The following is a 14,967-nucleotide window of genomic DNA, read 5'->3' as shown; positions in this document are numbered from 1 at the left end:
ATGAATTTCTACAGTTTCTCAAAATTCATAAGTTGCCTAAGCATAAAACAAGTTGTGCTCCATTTAAATATGTGATCTTTGGGTATAAAGTGAGTCCTAAAGCTGAAATACCTAGTTAGTTTGTGTTAATTTGTACTCTGTGCTAATCTGTGGTTTCAATGACTATGCTGCCTTAGGCTGATGATAAGGCAGAGGTACAGTGGTGAAAAAAGAAGAGAGGCTGGGAGGAGCCACACTCTGCGTCCTCTTCATAGCCCATTAGGTTATGAGCTTCTGAATGAGTTATGCACTCAGTGCTTCGGGATCACTCATCTCTCAAGTCTATCAGCTGGCAGTCGGTGGGGGACCACAGCCATCTCCCAAGGTGCTTCATTCCTTAAATCAGTGTGCTGTGTGTTTGGCTTGTATATTCTGTGGTTCTATGATAAAATGAGTGACTATTGCATTGTCTCAGAACTCTATCTGATGAGGAGTAATATGTTACGACCCTTTCTCTTGAGGGAAATGTAGGAATAATTAAACCATAGTAGATTAACCTTAGTAGATTTTATACATGAACCGAGCACTATCATCTAAGTGTGGGAGCCCTCCACAGGCTTAGTCCCAATGCTTTGGGTGGTGGTTTAGGTCGCTGGGATGGGCACTGAGGTTTTCTAGCATGGCTCACTTCCTAGTTACTGTTCTCTAGACTGCAGATGCAATTGAAGAGCCATATTTCCTGCTGCCATGCCTGTCCTGCCACGACAGACCTTATCCTCACAAGCTACAAGGCAAAACAAGGACTTTAAGTTGCTTCTTGCCAGGTACTTGCTCACAGCCATGAGAAACAGACCTAATAAAAGAAATTAAGAAACCTGAACAAATACAATAAAGTTAAAAAAATTGTCAAAATAAATGCTATCAATTCTAGGTGATATAAAAACCCTTGACTTGACTGATACAAGGCTTGCCTCTGAACTTAAATTTAAAAAATGAAAACAGAGCAAAACCCTGACAGTGTTACTTACAGCCCTACTTAAGGTTTCTTGTTCTCAGGTATCAGGTAGCTTGGCTGTCAGGGTCAGTGACAGGACAGAATCTCTCTTGCCTGCAGAGCTTCTGTGGCACATACATTTCTTGTTGCTGTGACCAAACACCTACCTAGAATTCCAAGGGAGGTTATTGTGGCTCACCAGTTTTGACTACAGTCAGTCCATCATGGATGGAGAAGGCATGGCAGCGGGAAGCTACATGCACACATCTGTTAGCAGAAGAGACAAAGGCTGAGCTTGCCTGGCTTCCTGCTCTCTCTCCTGATTTATTCAGTGGGATCCTTCCCATGGAGCAGGACCACCCTGGGTGCCTGCTCCTCAGTCAAGTCTCTCTGAGAAACGCCCTCGGCAGACACACTCTTGCTTATATCTCCTACCTGACTCCAAATCTCATCAAGCTGGTAATAGGGATCAACTACCACAGCCTCAAGAAACAACTTCAGAGAGCTGGACTGATGCTCTGCTACTAAAGTGACAGCCATGTGGACAGCCATCTCACCAACTCCACCTACCAGACCTGAAGTGATGGCTCTGTTACTAACATGTGGACAGCCGTCTCACCAACTCGACCTACTCAGACAGAAGCAAAGAAGTAACCCAAATGACTAAGTAAAATGCTTTTCTAAAGTTTATTTACTTACATTCTTGACATTCTTTTTAGGTCTATTTTTAAAGCTTCAGCCAGAGTGAAGCAAGTACATGAAAGCACAGTAGGGCGGGCCTCCCTTCTCCATGTGCTCAGACCTCAGTGCATGCTGCTCCTTAGCCCTCAGTTTTATCTCAGGCCATATTCCAGACATACTGTGGGCCACAGGCACTGCTGTCTGTGAGCCCATACAGAAGATCTGGGCGGTCATCACCCATACATCTCTGACGGGACCACTTTTAAATATAAGAATACAACATCTATAGATTTTCCAGTCAGTCATTTAGAGAGCTTAGTTAAGCCAGCCCTTATTGAAAACCTTTGGGTGCAAACATGCATATAACACGTAGACCAAGTCCCTCCACATATACACGCACTCAACTGTCTGCCCTCCATAGAGACACTAAATTGTCTACTACCCTACAAAGCTGCCAGCCCCCAACTCTATGTGGCCTACCTTTATAGTCAAGAGTTCTTTATTCTCACCGAAGACAACACACAAGCAGAATATATATTTTGTACTACAATGATGAATAATGAAGAAATAATGCTTCAAGACAACTTCCTAACAAGAATACATTCACAAGACAAAGACAGAGGAAAATGCATTTTCAGTCTCTGAGGTATTCACATCCTGTCCACTCAGGCTGTCCCTTACACTGAGGCCCACTTCATTATCTGGCAATTTAGCCAAAGAAATAATCAGGTTAAGTGCCAAAAAATATAATCAGCAAGCAGGAGTAAAGACAATGGCATCTTACCATAAACATGGTGAAGACCCGGAGCTGGCCGCAGTGCCTGACCACATGGACTGCTTAACTGGACAATGGAGCAGTTCAACTCTACTACAACTAGTCTTTATTTTCAAGACATGGTTTCTCTGCATGGCCCAGCCACAACATGGCTGGGGCTATGGATATTATACCAAATGAAATAAACCAGTCACAAAAAGACACATATTGTCTGATCCCATTTTAAGAGATACCTAAAGAGTCAGACTCAGAGACAGGCAGTAGGACAGGGTCCTGGCAGCTGGAGGGAGAGTGGAGGAGGTGTCAAAGGCTATGGAACTTCAGTGTTGTTAGGTGAAGAGGCCATGGAGATCTGTTCATGACTGTGAGAATATATCTGACTCCTTAAAAATGGTTCAGATGATAGAAAACAGGTTAGTTACATTATTATATTTGTCAATGTTCTAAGAAGATGTGGTGGTTTGAATAAAAATGGCCCCTCTAGGCTGTTAGATTTGAATGCTTGGGTACTAGGGAGTGGCACTATTAGGAAGTGTGGCCTTGTTGGAGCAGGTGTGTCACTGGGAGTGGGCTCTGAGGTCTTAGGTGCTCCAACCATGGTAAGTATAGCATTCTTTTCCTGCTGCCTGCAAATCAAGATATAGAACTCTCAGCTCCTCTTCCAGTGCCATTCGTGCCTGGATGCCACCATGCTTCCTGCCTTGATGACAATGGACTAAACATCTAAAACTGTCAGCCAGCCCCAATTAAATGTTTTCCTTTATAAGAGTTGCTGCAATCGTGGTGTCTCTTCATACCACTAAGAGCCTAACTAAGAGAAGATTAGAATAATGTGTGAGTATATCAGAATGATTAAAAGAGAACCAGATGTGAAGTTTTAGTGTTTGGCTCATAGGTAGGAAGTGTCAGTACTTCCGTATTTTTTTTCCCTAGTGAAAATATTGTCTTAACATAGTCTGTAAGAATGTTAGGAAGGTCATACCTGGGCTGGAGTGCTTGCAGTCACAGGAGGTGGTGAGGCACTGACTTTCGGCTCACTGGGGGATGCAGCTGAGCCCTGAGACTCCTGGCTTGCTGGCTGGTCTGGAGACAAAGCATCACTGCTATCTTCATCAAATGAGAACTCGCCATGAGTGTGAGGATAGTCCTCCTTCACCACGCCTGCAGAGAGAACCACAGAACTCAGGGGCTCTGTAACCCTGAGGCTGACCAACAAGGGAGGGCTTTAAGGAGGTGGTTTAGAGCTGGGCTCTCCCAGGAGGAGCCACACTGCTATAGAAATGGAGGCTCTTCCCAATAGGAGTCACACTGCTGTCATGTACTCTTTGGGGTTTGATGTTCTTCCAGTCAGATCAAACCTTTGGATCCAGCTACCTGCTGAAGGAAGAGGAGGAGACTAGAGTGCTTTGTTGTTGGTTTTGTTCTGTGTGGTATTGGGGATGGGCCCAGGGCACTGTACATGCTAGCCAAGAGGCTAGAGCACTAGCAGTACTCTAGCTCCGACTGAAGGGGAGGGTTCTTGATGATACTGGGGAATATCACAGTGTGTGTGTGTGTGGGGGGTGATCCAGGATGAAGAGCACACAGCCTCCTTTTCAAAATATAAGCAGCAGGGAAAATATGGAAAGAGAAGAACCTCCTCTCAACAGAGTAATATTTAATAGATGCACAGACTTTATTTTTTAAACCCTGACCTGGAACCCAAATGCAGGAAGCAGAGGAGAAAGTGGGCATGTTACGGGGCCTCTGCAAATCAGTTTCCATTTCAAAGAACAGCACACCTCACACTCACACTCACACTCACAGCTCACTGCTGGTGGCTCTCTTCCCAGATGTTTGGGATCAGAATTGACTGTTTTAGAATTTTGTGATTTTAAACTGCCTACTGTTTAAACGCACACCATCTTAGTTGGAAGTCCTCAGGAGTACAAGAGCCATACTAAGTAGTTTCTCAGTATAAAAACTAAAAACCTGCTGAGGTCCCACTGTTCATTTTTCCTGCTACAACTGCAATGGTGACAAGGGCGAGCCTGGTGCTAGAGAGTACTGCATATGCACAGGCCTAGTTCAAGTACCCAGAACCAGATGAGCAGCAGCAGCCAAATGTTAAGAGCGGGTGAGACAGATGCCACTTCCCTTCAAGAGTACACTGAAACCACGGAGCACTCTCCTTGCTTCTGAAGCTAATTATCTTTCTAATAGACATAATGAAGTCTGCCAATCTGAAAGATTAAAAACGAAACAGTACAATACAGTAATTTACCTTAGAAATGTGATAATGGCATGAGATGTTCCTCTGACATAAAATGGGAGGCCGTACTAACTGCAGCAGAGGCCATTTCCTAATCTATAACAAAGAATCACAACAAGAACCACTAAATGACCATCAGCTTCTGGCTAACTCAGAAAACAACATCCTTGATTGATGTTAGCATCTTAATCAGATCTGTTTTATGTGAATCTCCTGCCTTTCCTTTCTCCCAGAAGACTGAAGCTGGTACTCTTGCCTATAATCGCTTCCTTGACACTCGAATCCACAGGAAGGATGTTCTTCTCCACCAGCTCCATGGGACCAGGCCTTTGAGCAATCTTCTCGTTCAGGTCATCTGCCAACCGAGCTCTCTTCAGTTTCATCTGTGTGGCCTGAAGAGATGGCTCTGCAAATGTTTCTGGAAGAGAAAGCACAGCTTTAACTGTGGTGCCTAACAGGCCAAGTAACTGAACTGAGAATGACGGCTCAGAGTGCTCAGTAGAAGAGGCATCTCAGAGTGGGCTGGCTAACCTGTCCATGGGACACAGAAGCTCCAAGGTTGTCACCATGAACTGAAGCTGCAATGGGAACTGCCATCATGTGCCTACAGTAGGAGGTCAGGTTTGTTAAAACACTTATTAGTTATCAGGGAGACACTGCAGGAAGGTCAATGTGGCTCAGAGCTCTAAAAGTGTTTGGTTCTCAATTGGCTTCACTAGAAAGGCAGTTCCTAGAAAGGGAGGAGGCATGAGATCTTAGGATAGAAGTATATATCTTTAGTGGGAAGAGCTATGATTTATATCTGTGTGTATCTTAGGGTTAGTTATCATACTTAAAAATTTGAGCTTATTTTGGACCAAAAACCTCATTGTACACAGAGATTACAGTGCATAGAGCTGTTATCTCATATACTTAAAATGATGGAGATGCTACAACAGACACGAAGCCACTGTTGCTCTCCCACCTCCTCTGCTTCATCCTGTCAGTTCTGGAGCTTGTGGTAATTCACTAACATATCTCCCATTGTCTTGAGCTATGTTTATGCCATTTTAAAAGTAAGTGGGGAACTAACACTCTGAATTCTGAGTTGATTCTGAGCTCCTATGAGGTGGAGCACACAGAACTGTATAGGAACATTATATACTGGGGGCAGGATCAGCCAATCATGTTGATGTTTTCAATGCTTTTGTGAAGCCCACAGTAGGAGAGTCTTCTGTTTGTCTCCTTTCTCACTTTCACGCCGTCTAAGTGAAAGCAGCAAGGAAAACCTTCCATAGTAGGAAGCAGAGTCCAGCAGGTTCACAAGGCCCAGGCTCAATTTTTGCTGTTGAACTTCAGAAAATAATTTAGACTCTAGCCTGCCCAATTCAATCAAATTAGGTTAATGTCAAAATATGGCTATGGTTTTAAGGTAATTCAAAAGTTAACAATGATAACATTCTTTTTCATTCTTCAGGTCTCAACTCAAGAATGCATGTTTCAATATATACTCATAATAAAAAAAATAGGTGTATGAGTGTTTGCCTGCATGTGTATATGTGGCCCATGTGAGTGCCTAGTATCCAAGTAGGCTAGAATTGGGCAGTGGATCCCCAGGAGCGGGAGTTATAGGAAGTTGTCAGCTGTTTGACCACAGTATTGCAACTGTACAGTGTCCTCTGTAAGAGAAGTACAATGTGCTTTTAATTGCTGGGCCACCTCTCCAGCTTCTGAGCCTTTCTTTTATTTTCATAAACAAGAATATTGAGTAGATGTATTTTTAATTTAATTCTATTAATGACATCTTTACCTTCTGACCCTATAGACAGCATTGTACACACACACACACACACACACACACACATACACACACACACACACACACACATACACACGCACCTTGTTGTTCTTTGCTGTGTTACTAGAGGGCTTGTTGAGGTCACTGATCCCTGACAGCTACAGTGTTCTTCACTAACACTGCTCTGATAAGTTTTCAGTTCAGAGGACTTCTGAGAATGCAAACCAAAGTGGAGAAAGGCATACATATACCACCTCCTGCTCAGGACCAAGAAGGACATATAGGAGCACACACTCTTTAGGCTTGTGGAGGCCAGTACAATATTTAGTACTCCTTTAGAGCATATTCTAATGCTGTTATCAGCCTATGTCTTTCTCAGTCATAACTACTTGTTTGTTCCCTGTCTGTCTCTGCTCATGATACAGGAAAGCAGGCAGCTTTGCCTTGCTCATTATTGGGCCACTGTTTCCTAGCATCTAGCTAGTAGATGAACAGTTCTCAAATGGCTACCGATTGCTCTTGAAGAACTCCATGTTTGCCTGTGTCTGAGCTACCATCCTGCATGTGAAGATCATTTGACTAATGTTACTAGGCCCAGAGAGAATAGATAGACTCTTTCCACCTCATAACTGTCTGTAAATATCTGAGAGGTTTCCAGATTCTTTTTAAAGCCTAAAATATATGACACTTGTCCAAGGATCAAGCTTTTTTTTTTTAACTTTTGTTTAGTAAGTTAGTTACAAAAGCAGAATGATAAGAGATGACAGGATAAGTAGAAGGCTGGCTGGAAATCTGTGACAGAAGCTGGCTATCAAGATGGCTGACTCAGAGAGAAGAACAGCCATGTCAGCCACGGATTCTGCAGGAATGGAATGAGTTGTCTTGCCTCCAGGGGCTAAGACTAGATCACCCAGAGGTATCAGAGACAGTCACATCACAACGACTGTTGTATTTAAGAGGAATAGCAACTTGTAATGGACACCACTTTTGCTAGGTATCAATGAGCTAAGTAGAGAAGACAAGTCTTAATGTCCTAAGGACAGTACAGGTGGACTTCAGAGGCAGCTGGCAGAAGCACTGGTTTATCAAGTGACTTCCCAGGTATCCTACACAGAGATTCAGTTTTGAGTCTCTTGGTGCTATCCAATTTGAGGATGCCAGCCTGTGGAGTAAAACGTTATTAAAATGGGAATAAAGAAAATAGTGGGTACCTCACTTTTCTTCAGCAAACACAACCCCTTACCTTCTAAAATATGCATCCTGACCAGCTCAGACCGGTCTGGGCGGCTCCGGATCTTGTGCTTCAGAAAGTTTTCAGTCTTAAAAAGAAAAGTATTGTTCACAATTCATTGTAGTTTTAGATTTTCTTCAAAAACAAATTATATACCCTGTTGTATCTTTGACAGAATGACCAGAAATTAGTACTGAGAACTTTCATCTAGCTCATAGTGTACAGTATAGTCTTCCAAAATCATCCAGAGGTTTGAAGTATATTAGTACACAGGAAATAATTTATAGAGTTTAAGAGTTAAGCTCTCAAAATTTTAAGATAAACTTTAAATAAACATAAGATTTAATCCCTTCTGAGCCACTGCCCTGAGCAGATATGGGGTGCTAGCTCTGTACCTAGTCTTACAACATCCAGAAGAAGGTAGACTCCCAGGCTCTCTAACACGCTCAGGACTATAGGTGAGGAGGCCACAACATCTAACCCAACACCAGGAGTAACTGGGACCAGCGAGATCAAGGGACGCAGGAAGCTCTGCCTGGCCAGTGGCATGGGTTCCTTCCAGTCTGAGCAGGTGCCCAGTGCAAACCTTAGGCACTAGTTCTGCACCCAGTCCCACAATACCCAGAGGAAGTTCAACTCCCACGAATTCTAACACGCCCAGGATCATAGGATCACAGGATCTCAGGAGCTTGGTCACACCAGGATTTCAGGATCTCAGAGGCAGCTTGATACCCAGGAGGAGCTCTGACATACCCAGGATCTCAGGATCATAGGATCCCAGAATTACAGGATCACAGAGACAGCTAGAATCTGAGGAATTCTGATACAACCAGGATCACAGGAGGGACAGGCTCCAGTCAAGAGACAGCAAGGGCAGGTAGCACTAGAGATAACCAGATGGCAGGAGGCAAGCATAAGAACATAAGCAACAGAAACCAAGCTTACTTGACATCATCAGAACCCAGTTCTCCCACCATAGCAAGTCCTGGACACACCATCACACCAGAAAAGCAAGACTCTGATTTAAATTCACATCTCATGTTAACGATAGAGGACTTTAAGAAGGAAATAAATAACTCCCTTAAAAAAAATACAGAAGAACACAGGTAAACAGCTTGAAGCCCTTAAAGAGGAAAACACAAAAGAATTACAGGAAACCACAACCAAACAGGTGAAGGAATTGAACAAGATCATCCAGGATCTAAAAATAGAAATAGAAACAATAAAGAAATCAGAAAAGGAGACAACCTTGGAGTTAGAAAAGGAAAGATCAGGAGTCATAGATGCAAGCATCATCAACAGAATACAAGAGATAGAAGGAAGAATCTCATGTACAGAAGATACCATAGAAAACATTGATGCAACAGTCAAAGAAAACGCAAAATGTAAAAAGCTCCTAACCCAAAAAAATCCAGGAAATCCAGGGCACAATGAGAAGACCAAACCTAAGGATAATAGGTATTGAAGAGTGAAGATTCCCAACTTAAAGGGCCAGTCAATATCTTCAACAAAATTATAGAAGAAAACTTCCCTAACCTAAAGAAGAAAATGCCCATGAACATACAAGAAGCCTACAAAACTCCAAATAGACTGAAAAGAAATTCCTCCTGTCACATAATAATCAAAACACCAAATGCACAAAGAAAGAATATTAAAAGCAGTAAGAGAAGCAGGTCAGGTAACATATAAAGGCAGGCCTATCAGAATTACACCAGACTTCTCTCCAGAGACTATAAAAGCCAGAAGATTTTGGGCAGATGTCATACAGACCCTACAAGAACACAAATGCCAGCCCAGGCTACTATACCTAGCAAAACTCTAAATTACCATAGATGGAGAAACCAAGGTATTCCATGACAAAACCAAATTTACACAATATCATTCCACAAATCCAGCCCTATGAAGGATAATAGATGGAAAACTCCAACACAAGAAGGGAAACTACACCCTAGAAAAAGCAAGAAAGTAATCTTTTAACAAACCCAAAAGAAGATAGCCACACAAACATAATTCCACCTCTACCAACAAAAATAACAGGAAGTAACAATCACTTTTCCTTAATATCTCTTAATATCTCTTAATGGACTCAATTCTCCAATAAAAAGACATAGACTAGCAGACTGGATACATAAACAGGATCCAGCATTTTGCTACATACAGGAAATGTACCTCAGTGACAAAGACAGACACTACCTCAGAGTAAAAGGCTGGAAAAAAATTTTCCAAGCAAATGGTCCCAAGAAACAAGTTGGAGTAGCCATTGTAATATCGAATAAAATTGACTTTTAACTAGAAGATATCAAAAAAGATAAGGAAGGACACTTCATACTCATCAAAGGAAAAAAACTACCAAGAAGAACTCTCAATTCTGAACACCTATGCTCCAAATGCAAGGGCACTCACATTCATAAAAGAAACTCTACTAAAGCTCGAAGCACACATTGCATCTCACATAATAATAGTGGGAGACTTCAACACACCACTCTCACCAATGGACAGACCATGGAAACAGAAACTAAACAGAAACACAGTAAAACTAACAGAAGTTATGAACTAAATGGATTTAACAGATATTTATAGAACATCTGATCCTAAAACAAAAGAATATACCTTCTTCTCAGCACTTCATGGTACCTTCTCCAAAACTGACCATATAATCAGTCACAAAACAGGCCTCAACAGATACAAGAAGACTGAAATGGGATTCCATGTATCCTATCAGATCACCAAGGACTACGGCTGGTCTTCAATAACAACAAAAACAACAGAAAGCCCACATACACATGAAGCTGAACAATGTTCTACTCAATGAAAACTTAGTCAAGGAAGAAATAAAGAAAGGAATTAGAGACTTTTTAGAATTTAATGAAAATGAAGGCACAATATACCAAAACTTATGGGACACAATGAAAGCACTGCTAAGAGGAAAACTCATAGCTCTAAGTGCCTCTAAAAAGAAACTGGAGAGAGCATACTCTAGCAGCTTGACAGCACACATAAAAGCTCTAGAAGAAAAAAAGCAAATACACACAAGAGGAGTAGATGGCAGGAAATATTCCAACTCAGGGCTGAAATCAACCATGTAGGAAGAAAAAGAACTATACAAAGAATCAACAAAACCAGGAGCTGGTTCTTTGAGAAAATCAACAAGATAGATAAACCCTTAGCTATATAAATATATAATATATAAAAGTGATAAATATAATAGAAAATATAAAAAATATAAATATATAAATAAACCTTAGCTATAGATTGAGCAATTAGACAACAAAAAGAGGTCAAAGGGATACAAATTGGAAAGGAAGAAGTCAAAACATCAATATTTGCAGATGGTATTATAGTATACTTAAGTGACGCCAAAAATTCTACCAAAGAACTCTTAAATAGGATAAACAACTTCAGCAAAGTGGCTGGATATAAAAATTAACTCAAACAAATCAGTAGCCTTCATATACTCAAAGGATAAACAGGCTGAGAAAGAAATTAGGGAAATGACACCTTTCACGATAGTCATAAATAAAATATAAAATACCTTGGTGTGACTCTAACAAAGCAAGTGAAAGATCTGTATGATAAGAACTTCAAGTCTCTAAAGAAAGAAATTGAAGAAGACCTCAGAAGATGGAAAGATCTCCTATGCTCATGGATTGGCAGGATTAATATAGTAAAAATGGCCATCTTACTGACAGCAATCTCCAGATTCAATGCAATCCCCATCAAAATTCCAACTCAATTCTTCATAGAGTTAGAAAGAGCAATTCTCAAATTCATTTGGAATAATAAAAAACCCAGGATAGCAAAAACTATTCCCAACAATAAAGACTTCTGGGGGAAATCAGCATCCCTGACCTCAAGCTGTACTACAGAGCAATAGTGATAAAAACTGCATGGTATTGGTACAGAGACAGGCAGGTAGATCAATGGAATAGAATTGAAGATGCAGAGATGAACCCACACACCTATGGCCACTTGATCTTTGACAAAGGAGCTAAAACCATCCAGTGGAAAAAAAGACAGCATTTTCAACAAATGGTGCTAGTTCAAGTGGCAGTCAGCATGTAGAAGAATGCAAATCGATCCATTCTTATCTCCTTGCACAAAACTCAAGTCTAAGTGGATCAAGAACCTCCACATAAAACCAGATACAGTGAAACTAACAGAAAAGAAAGTGGGGAAGATCCTCAAACACATGGGCACAGGGGAAAATTTCCTGAACAGAAAACCAATGGCTTATGCTCTGAGATCAAGAATTGACAAATGGAACCTCATAAAATTGCAAAGCTTCTGCAAGGCAAAGGACACTGTCAATAGGACAAAATGACAACCAACAGATTGGGAAAAGATCTTTACCAACCCTACATCCAATAGAGGGCTAATACCCAATATATACAAAGAACTCAAGAAGTAAGACTCCAGAGAATCAAATAACTCTATCAAAAAATGGGGTACAGAGCTAAACAAAGAATTCTCAACCGAGGAATATAGAATGTCTGAGAAGCACCTAAAGAAATGTTCAACATGCTTAGTCATCAGAGAAATGCAAATCAAAACAACCCTGAGATTCTACCTTACACCAGTCACAATGGCTCAGATCAAAAACTCAGGTGACAGCAGATGCCGGTGAGGATGTAGAGAAAGAGGAACATCTTTCATTGCTGGTGGGATTGCAAGCTGGTACAACCACTCTGGAAATCAGTTTGGTGGTTCCTCAGAAAACTGGACATAGTACTACCTGATCACCCAGCAATACCACTCCTGGGCATATACCCAGAAGATGCTCCAACATATAATAAGGGCATATGTTCCACTATGTTCATAGCAGCCTTATTTATAATAGCCAGAAGCTAGAAAGAACACAGAGGAATGGATACAGAAAATGTGGTACATTTACAAAATGGAGTACTACTCAGCTATTAAAAACAATGACTTCATGAAATTCTTAGGCAAATGGATGGACCTAGAAAATATCATCCTGAGTGAGGTAACCCAATCACAAAAGAACACACATGGTATGCACACACTGATAAGTGGATATTAGCCCAAAATCTCAGAATACCCAAGGTACAATTCACAGACTACATGCAGCTCAGGAAGATTGAAGACCAAGGTTTGGGTGCTTCGGTCCTTCTTAGAAAGGGGAACAAAATACTCATGGGAGCAAATATGGAGATAAAGTGTAGAGCAGAGACTGAAGGAAAGGCCATCCAGAGACTGATTTGCTTGTGGATGCTAAGAAATGCTTGCTGAAAGGAGCCTGATATAGCTGTCTCCTGAGAGGCTCTGCCAGGGCCTGACAATACAGAGGCGAATGCTTGAAGCTAACCATTGGACTGAGCACTGGGTTCCCAATGGAGGAGTTAGAGAAATAACTGAAGGAGCTGAAGGGGTTTGCAACTCCACAGGAAGAACAACAATATCAGTCAACCAGGGACTAAACCACCTATAGCTCCCAGGGACTAAACCACCAGCCAAGGAGTACACACGGAGGGACTCATGGCTACAGCCGCATATGTAGCAGAGGATGGCCTTGTCGGGCATCAATGGGAAGATGGGCCCTTGGTCTTGTGAAGGTTTGAGGCCCCAGTGTAGGGAAATCTGAGGGCAGGGAGGCAGGAGTGGGTAGGTGGGGGAACACCCTCATAGAAGTAGGGGGAGGAAGAAAGGGATGGGGCTTTCTGGGTGGGGTGGGGAGGGAACTCAGAAAGGGGAATAACATATGAAATGTAAATTAAGAAAATATCCAATGAGAAAAGAAAAAAGATTTAATCCCTTTATATAAATCTAATACTTTAAAAAAGTAGAAATTTATTTAGATATTAAAATTATTAAAAATAAAATTTTATTTGTGTTCATATTCTCAGGCAACTTCTGTATTCAATTATCAAGCAACAGGTCTAGGAGCTTGTTAATGCATTCTGGGGACATTTATAAGGAATTTTAATAATATTCGTATTTCCATACTGCAGAAGAGAACTTGTTCCCCCAGGCAAAATAGAAAGAAAAGCTGTGTATGCACAATGGAACTGAGCACCCATTCAATGTGTGACCACAAATGAGCCACTTTCAAGAACACAGCTGAGTGTTCCATGCATATTTCGCTGTGCTCTCAGTCTTCTGCAACACACAGTGGCACAGACCCATAGAGAAATCGGCCAAGGACCTTCAGAAGCACATGGCTTCCTTGTCTCTCTGCAGGGCTAATACACAGCAGAGGCTCCTGCCTGGTTTGTCTGTTAAAGATCTGGTCATGCCTTCTTATAAAACCCAGGACCACTACCCCAGGAATGGCCCCATCAAAAATGGGCTGGGCTCTGCTAAATCAGTCATCAGTCTAGAGAATGCCCTTTATCCCCGCAATGTGGTGGGGCATTTTCTCAATTGATCCCTCTTCTCAGATGATTCTAGCTTTTGTCAAGGTGATAAAAAGCTAGTCACTGCAGTCCTGAAAAACGCATGAATAAAACTTGTTACCATTCTGTTTTTCATTTATGTGTGTGTGTGTGGTAATGCATGTACATGTGTACATGTGAGTGTGTGCATATAGAGGACAGAGGCTGGTGACAGGTGTCTTTTTCTCAACTTCTCTCCACTTTAGGGGATTTCTTTCTGAAATGAGAGCTTCCCAAGTTGTTAAGACTGGCTAGCCAGAAAGCACCAGGGACTTTGTTACCTCATCCAGAGGCCAGACTTAATTTTATATGGGTGCTGAGGATTAAACTCAGCCCGTATGGCAAACACTTTACTGACTGAGTCATGTCTTCTGGTAGAGTTCCTGATTTTAAAGGAACAAAACTGAACCGTCACACACTTTCTGAAAGTCTCTAAGAAACTAGCCCAGAACACATGCTATCTCTATCAGGCATCTTGGAGACATCATGCATGTTCTGCAGTGATATATTTAGGAGTACGAGTGCCTAGGATATGGCAGAAAAGTAAGGATTTTACAGTGAAACCACTTACTCTGGCTCGCTCCAGGCTTTTTATTTGCTCATGGAATGCTGCTGGACTCTTCAAAGCTGTTAGGAAGAGAACAAATTGATTCCCCAGCATAAACAGGAGCTCACATCTTAGCTCGGCACTCTGCTGACCCCCTCAGTACACACCCGTGCTGACATTTATTTACCAGGTCCTTTATAAGACCCCTACAGATTTGGACTCTTCAACGTTACCCAACTGAACTTAAATCCTTTGCAAATAAAATAAGTTGCCATTTCAAAGAGCTGGCATATAATGACGGTGAATGCTAGGTCAGATCATTCTGTGGCCCAGGAACTGTCAC

At 41.7% G+C, this 14,967-nt stretch overlaps 1 protein-coding gene across 5 annotated transcripts in view; it reads right to left on the bottom strand.

The window, feature by feature from the left end:
* Mrtfb (myocardin related transcription factor B) overlaps nt 1-14,967 on the bottom strand; it is a 174,173-nt gene that overhangs the window by 32,665 nt on the left and 126,541 nt on the right. For all 5 annotated transcript variants that reach the window (XM_031363061.1, XM_031363075.1, XM_031363068.1 and 2 more), the window contains 4 exons: nt 14,649-14,704; nt 7,701-7,776; nt 4,937-5,098; nt 3,412-3,590 (listed from right to left, as the gene is read on the bottom strand). In XM_031363061.1, the coding sequence (XP_031218921.1) occupies nt 3,412-3,590; nt 4,937-5,098; nt 7,701-7,776; nt 14,649-14,704 (473 nt within the window). The remainder of the gene's footprint in view (nt 1-3,411; nt 3,591-4,936; nt 5,099-7,700; nt 7,777-14,648; nt 14,705-14,967) is intronic.

Source organism: Mastomys coucha, unplaced genomic scaffold (assembly GCF_008632895.1).
Source record: "Mastomys coucha isolate ucsf_1 unplaced genomic scaffold, UCSF_Mcou_1 pScaffold12, whole genome shotgun sequence".
Taxonomy (NCBI): Eukaryota; Metazoa; Chordata; class Mammalia; order Rodentia; family Muridae; genus Mastomys; species Mastomys coucha.
Note: the sequence above shows the minus strand (reverse complement) of the source record. Positions and strands in the feature narration are given on the sequence as shown.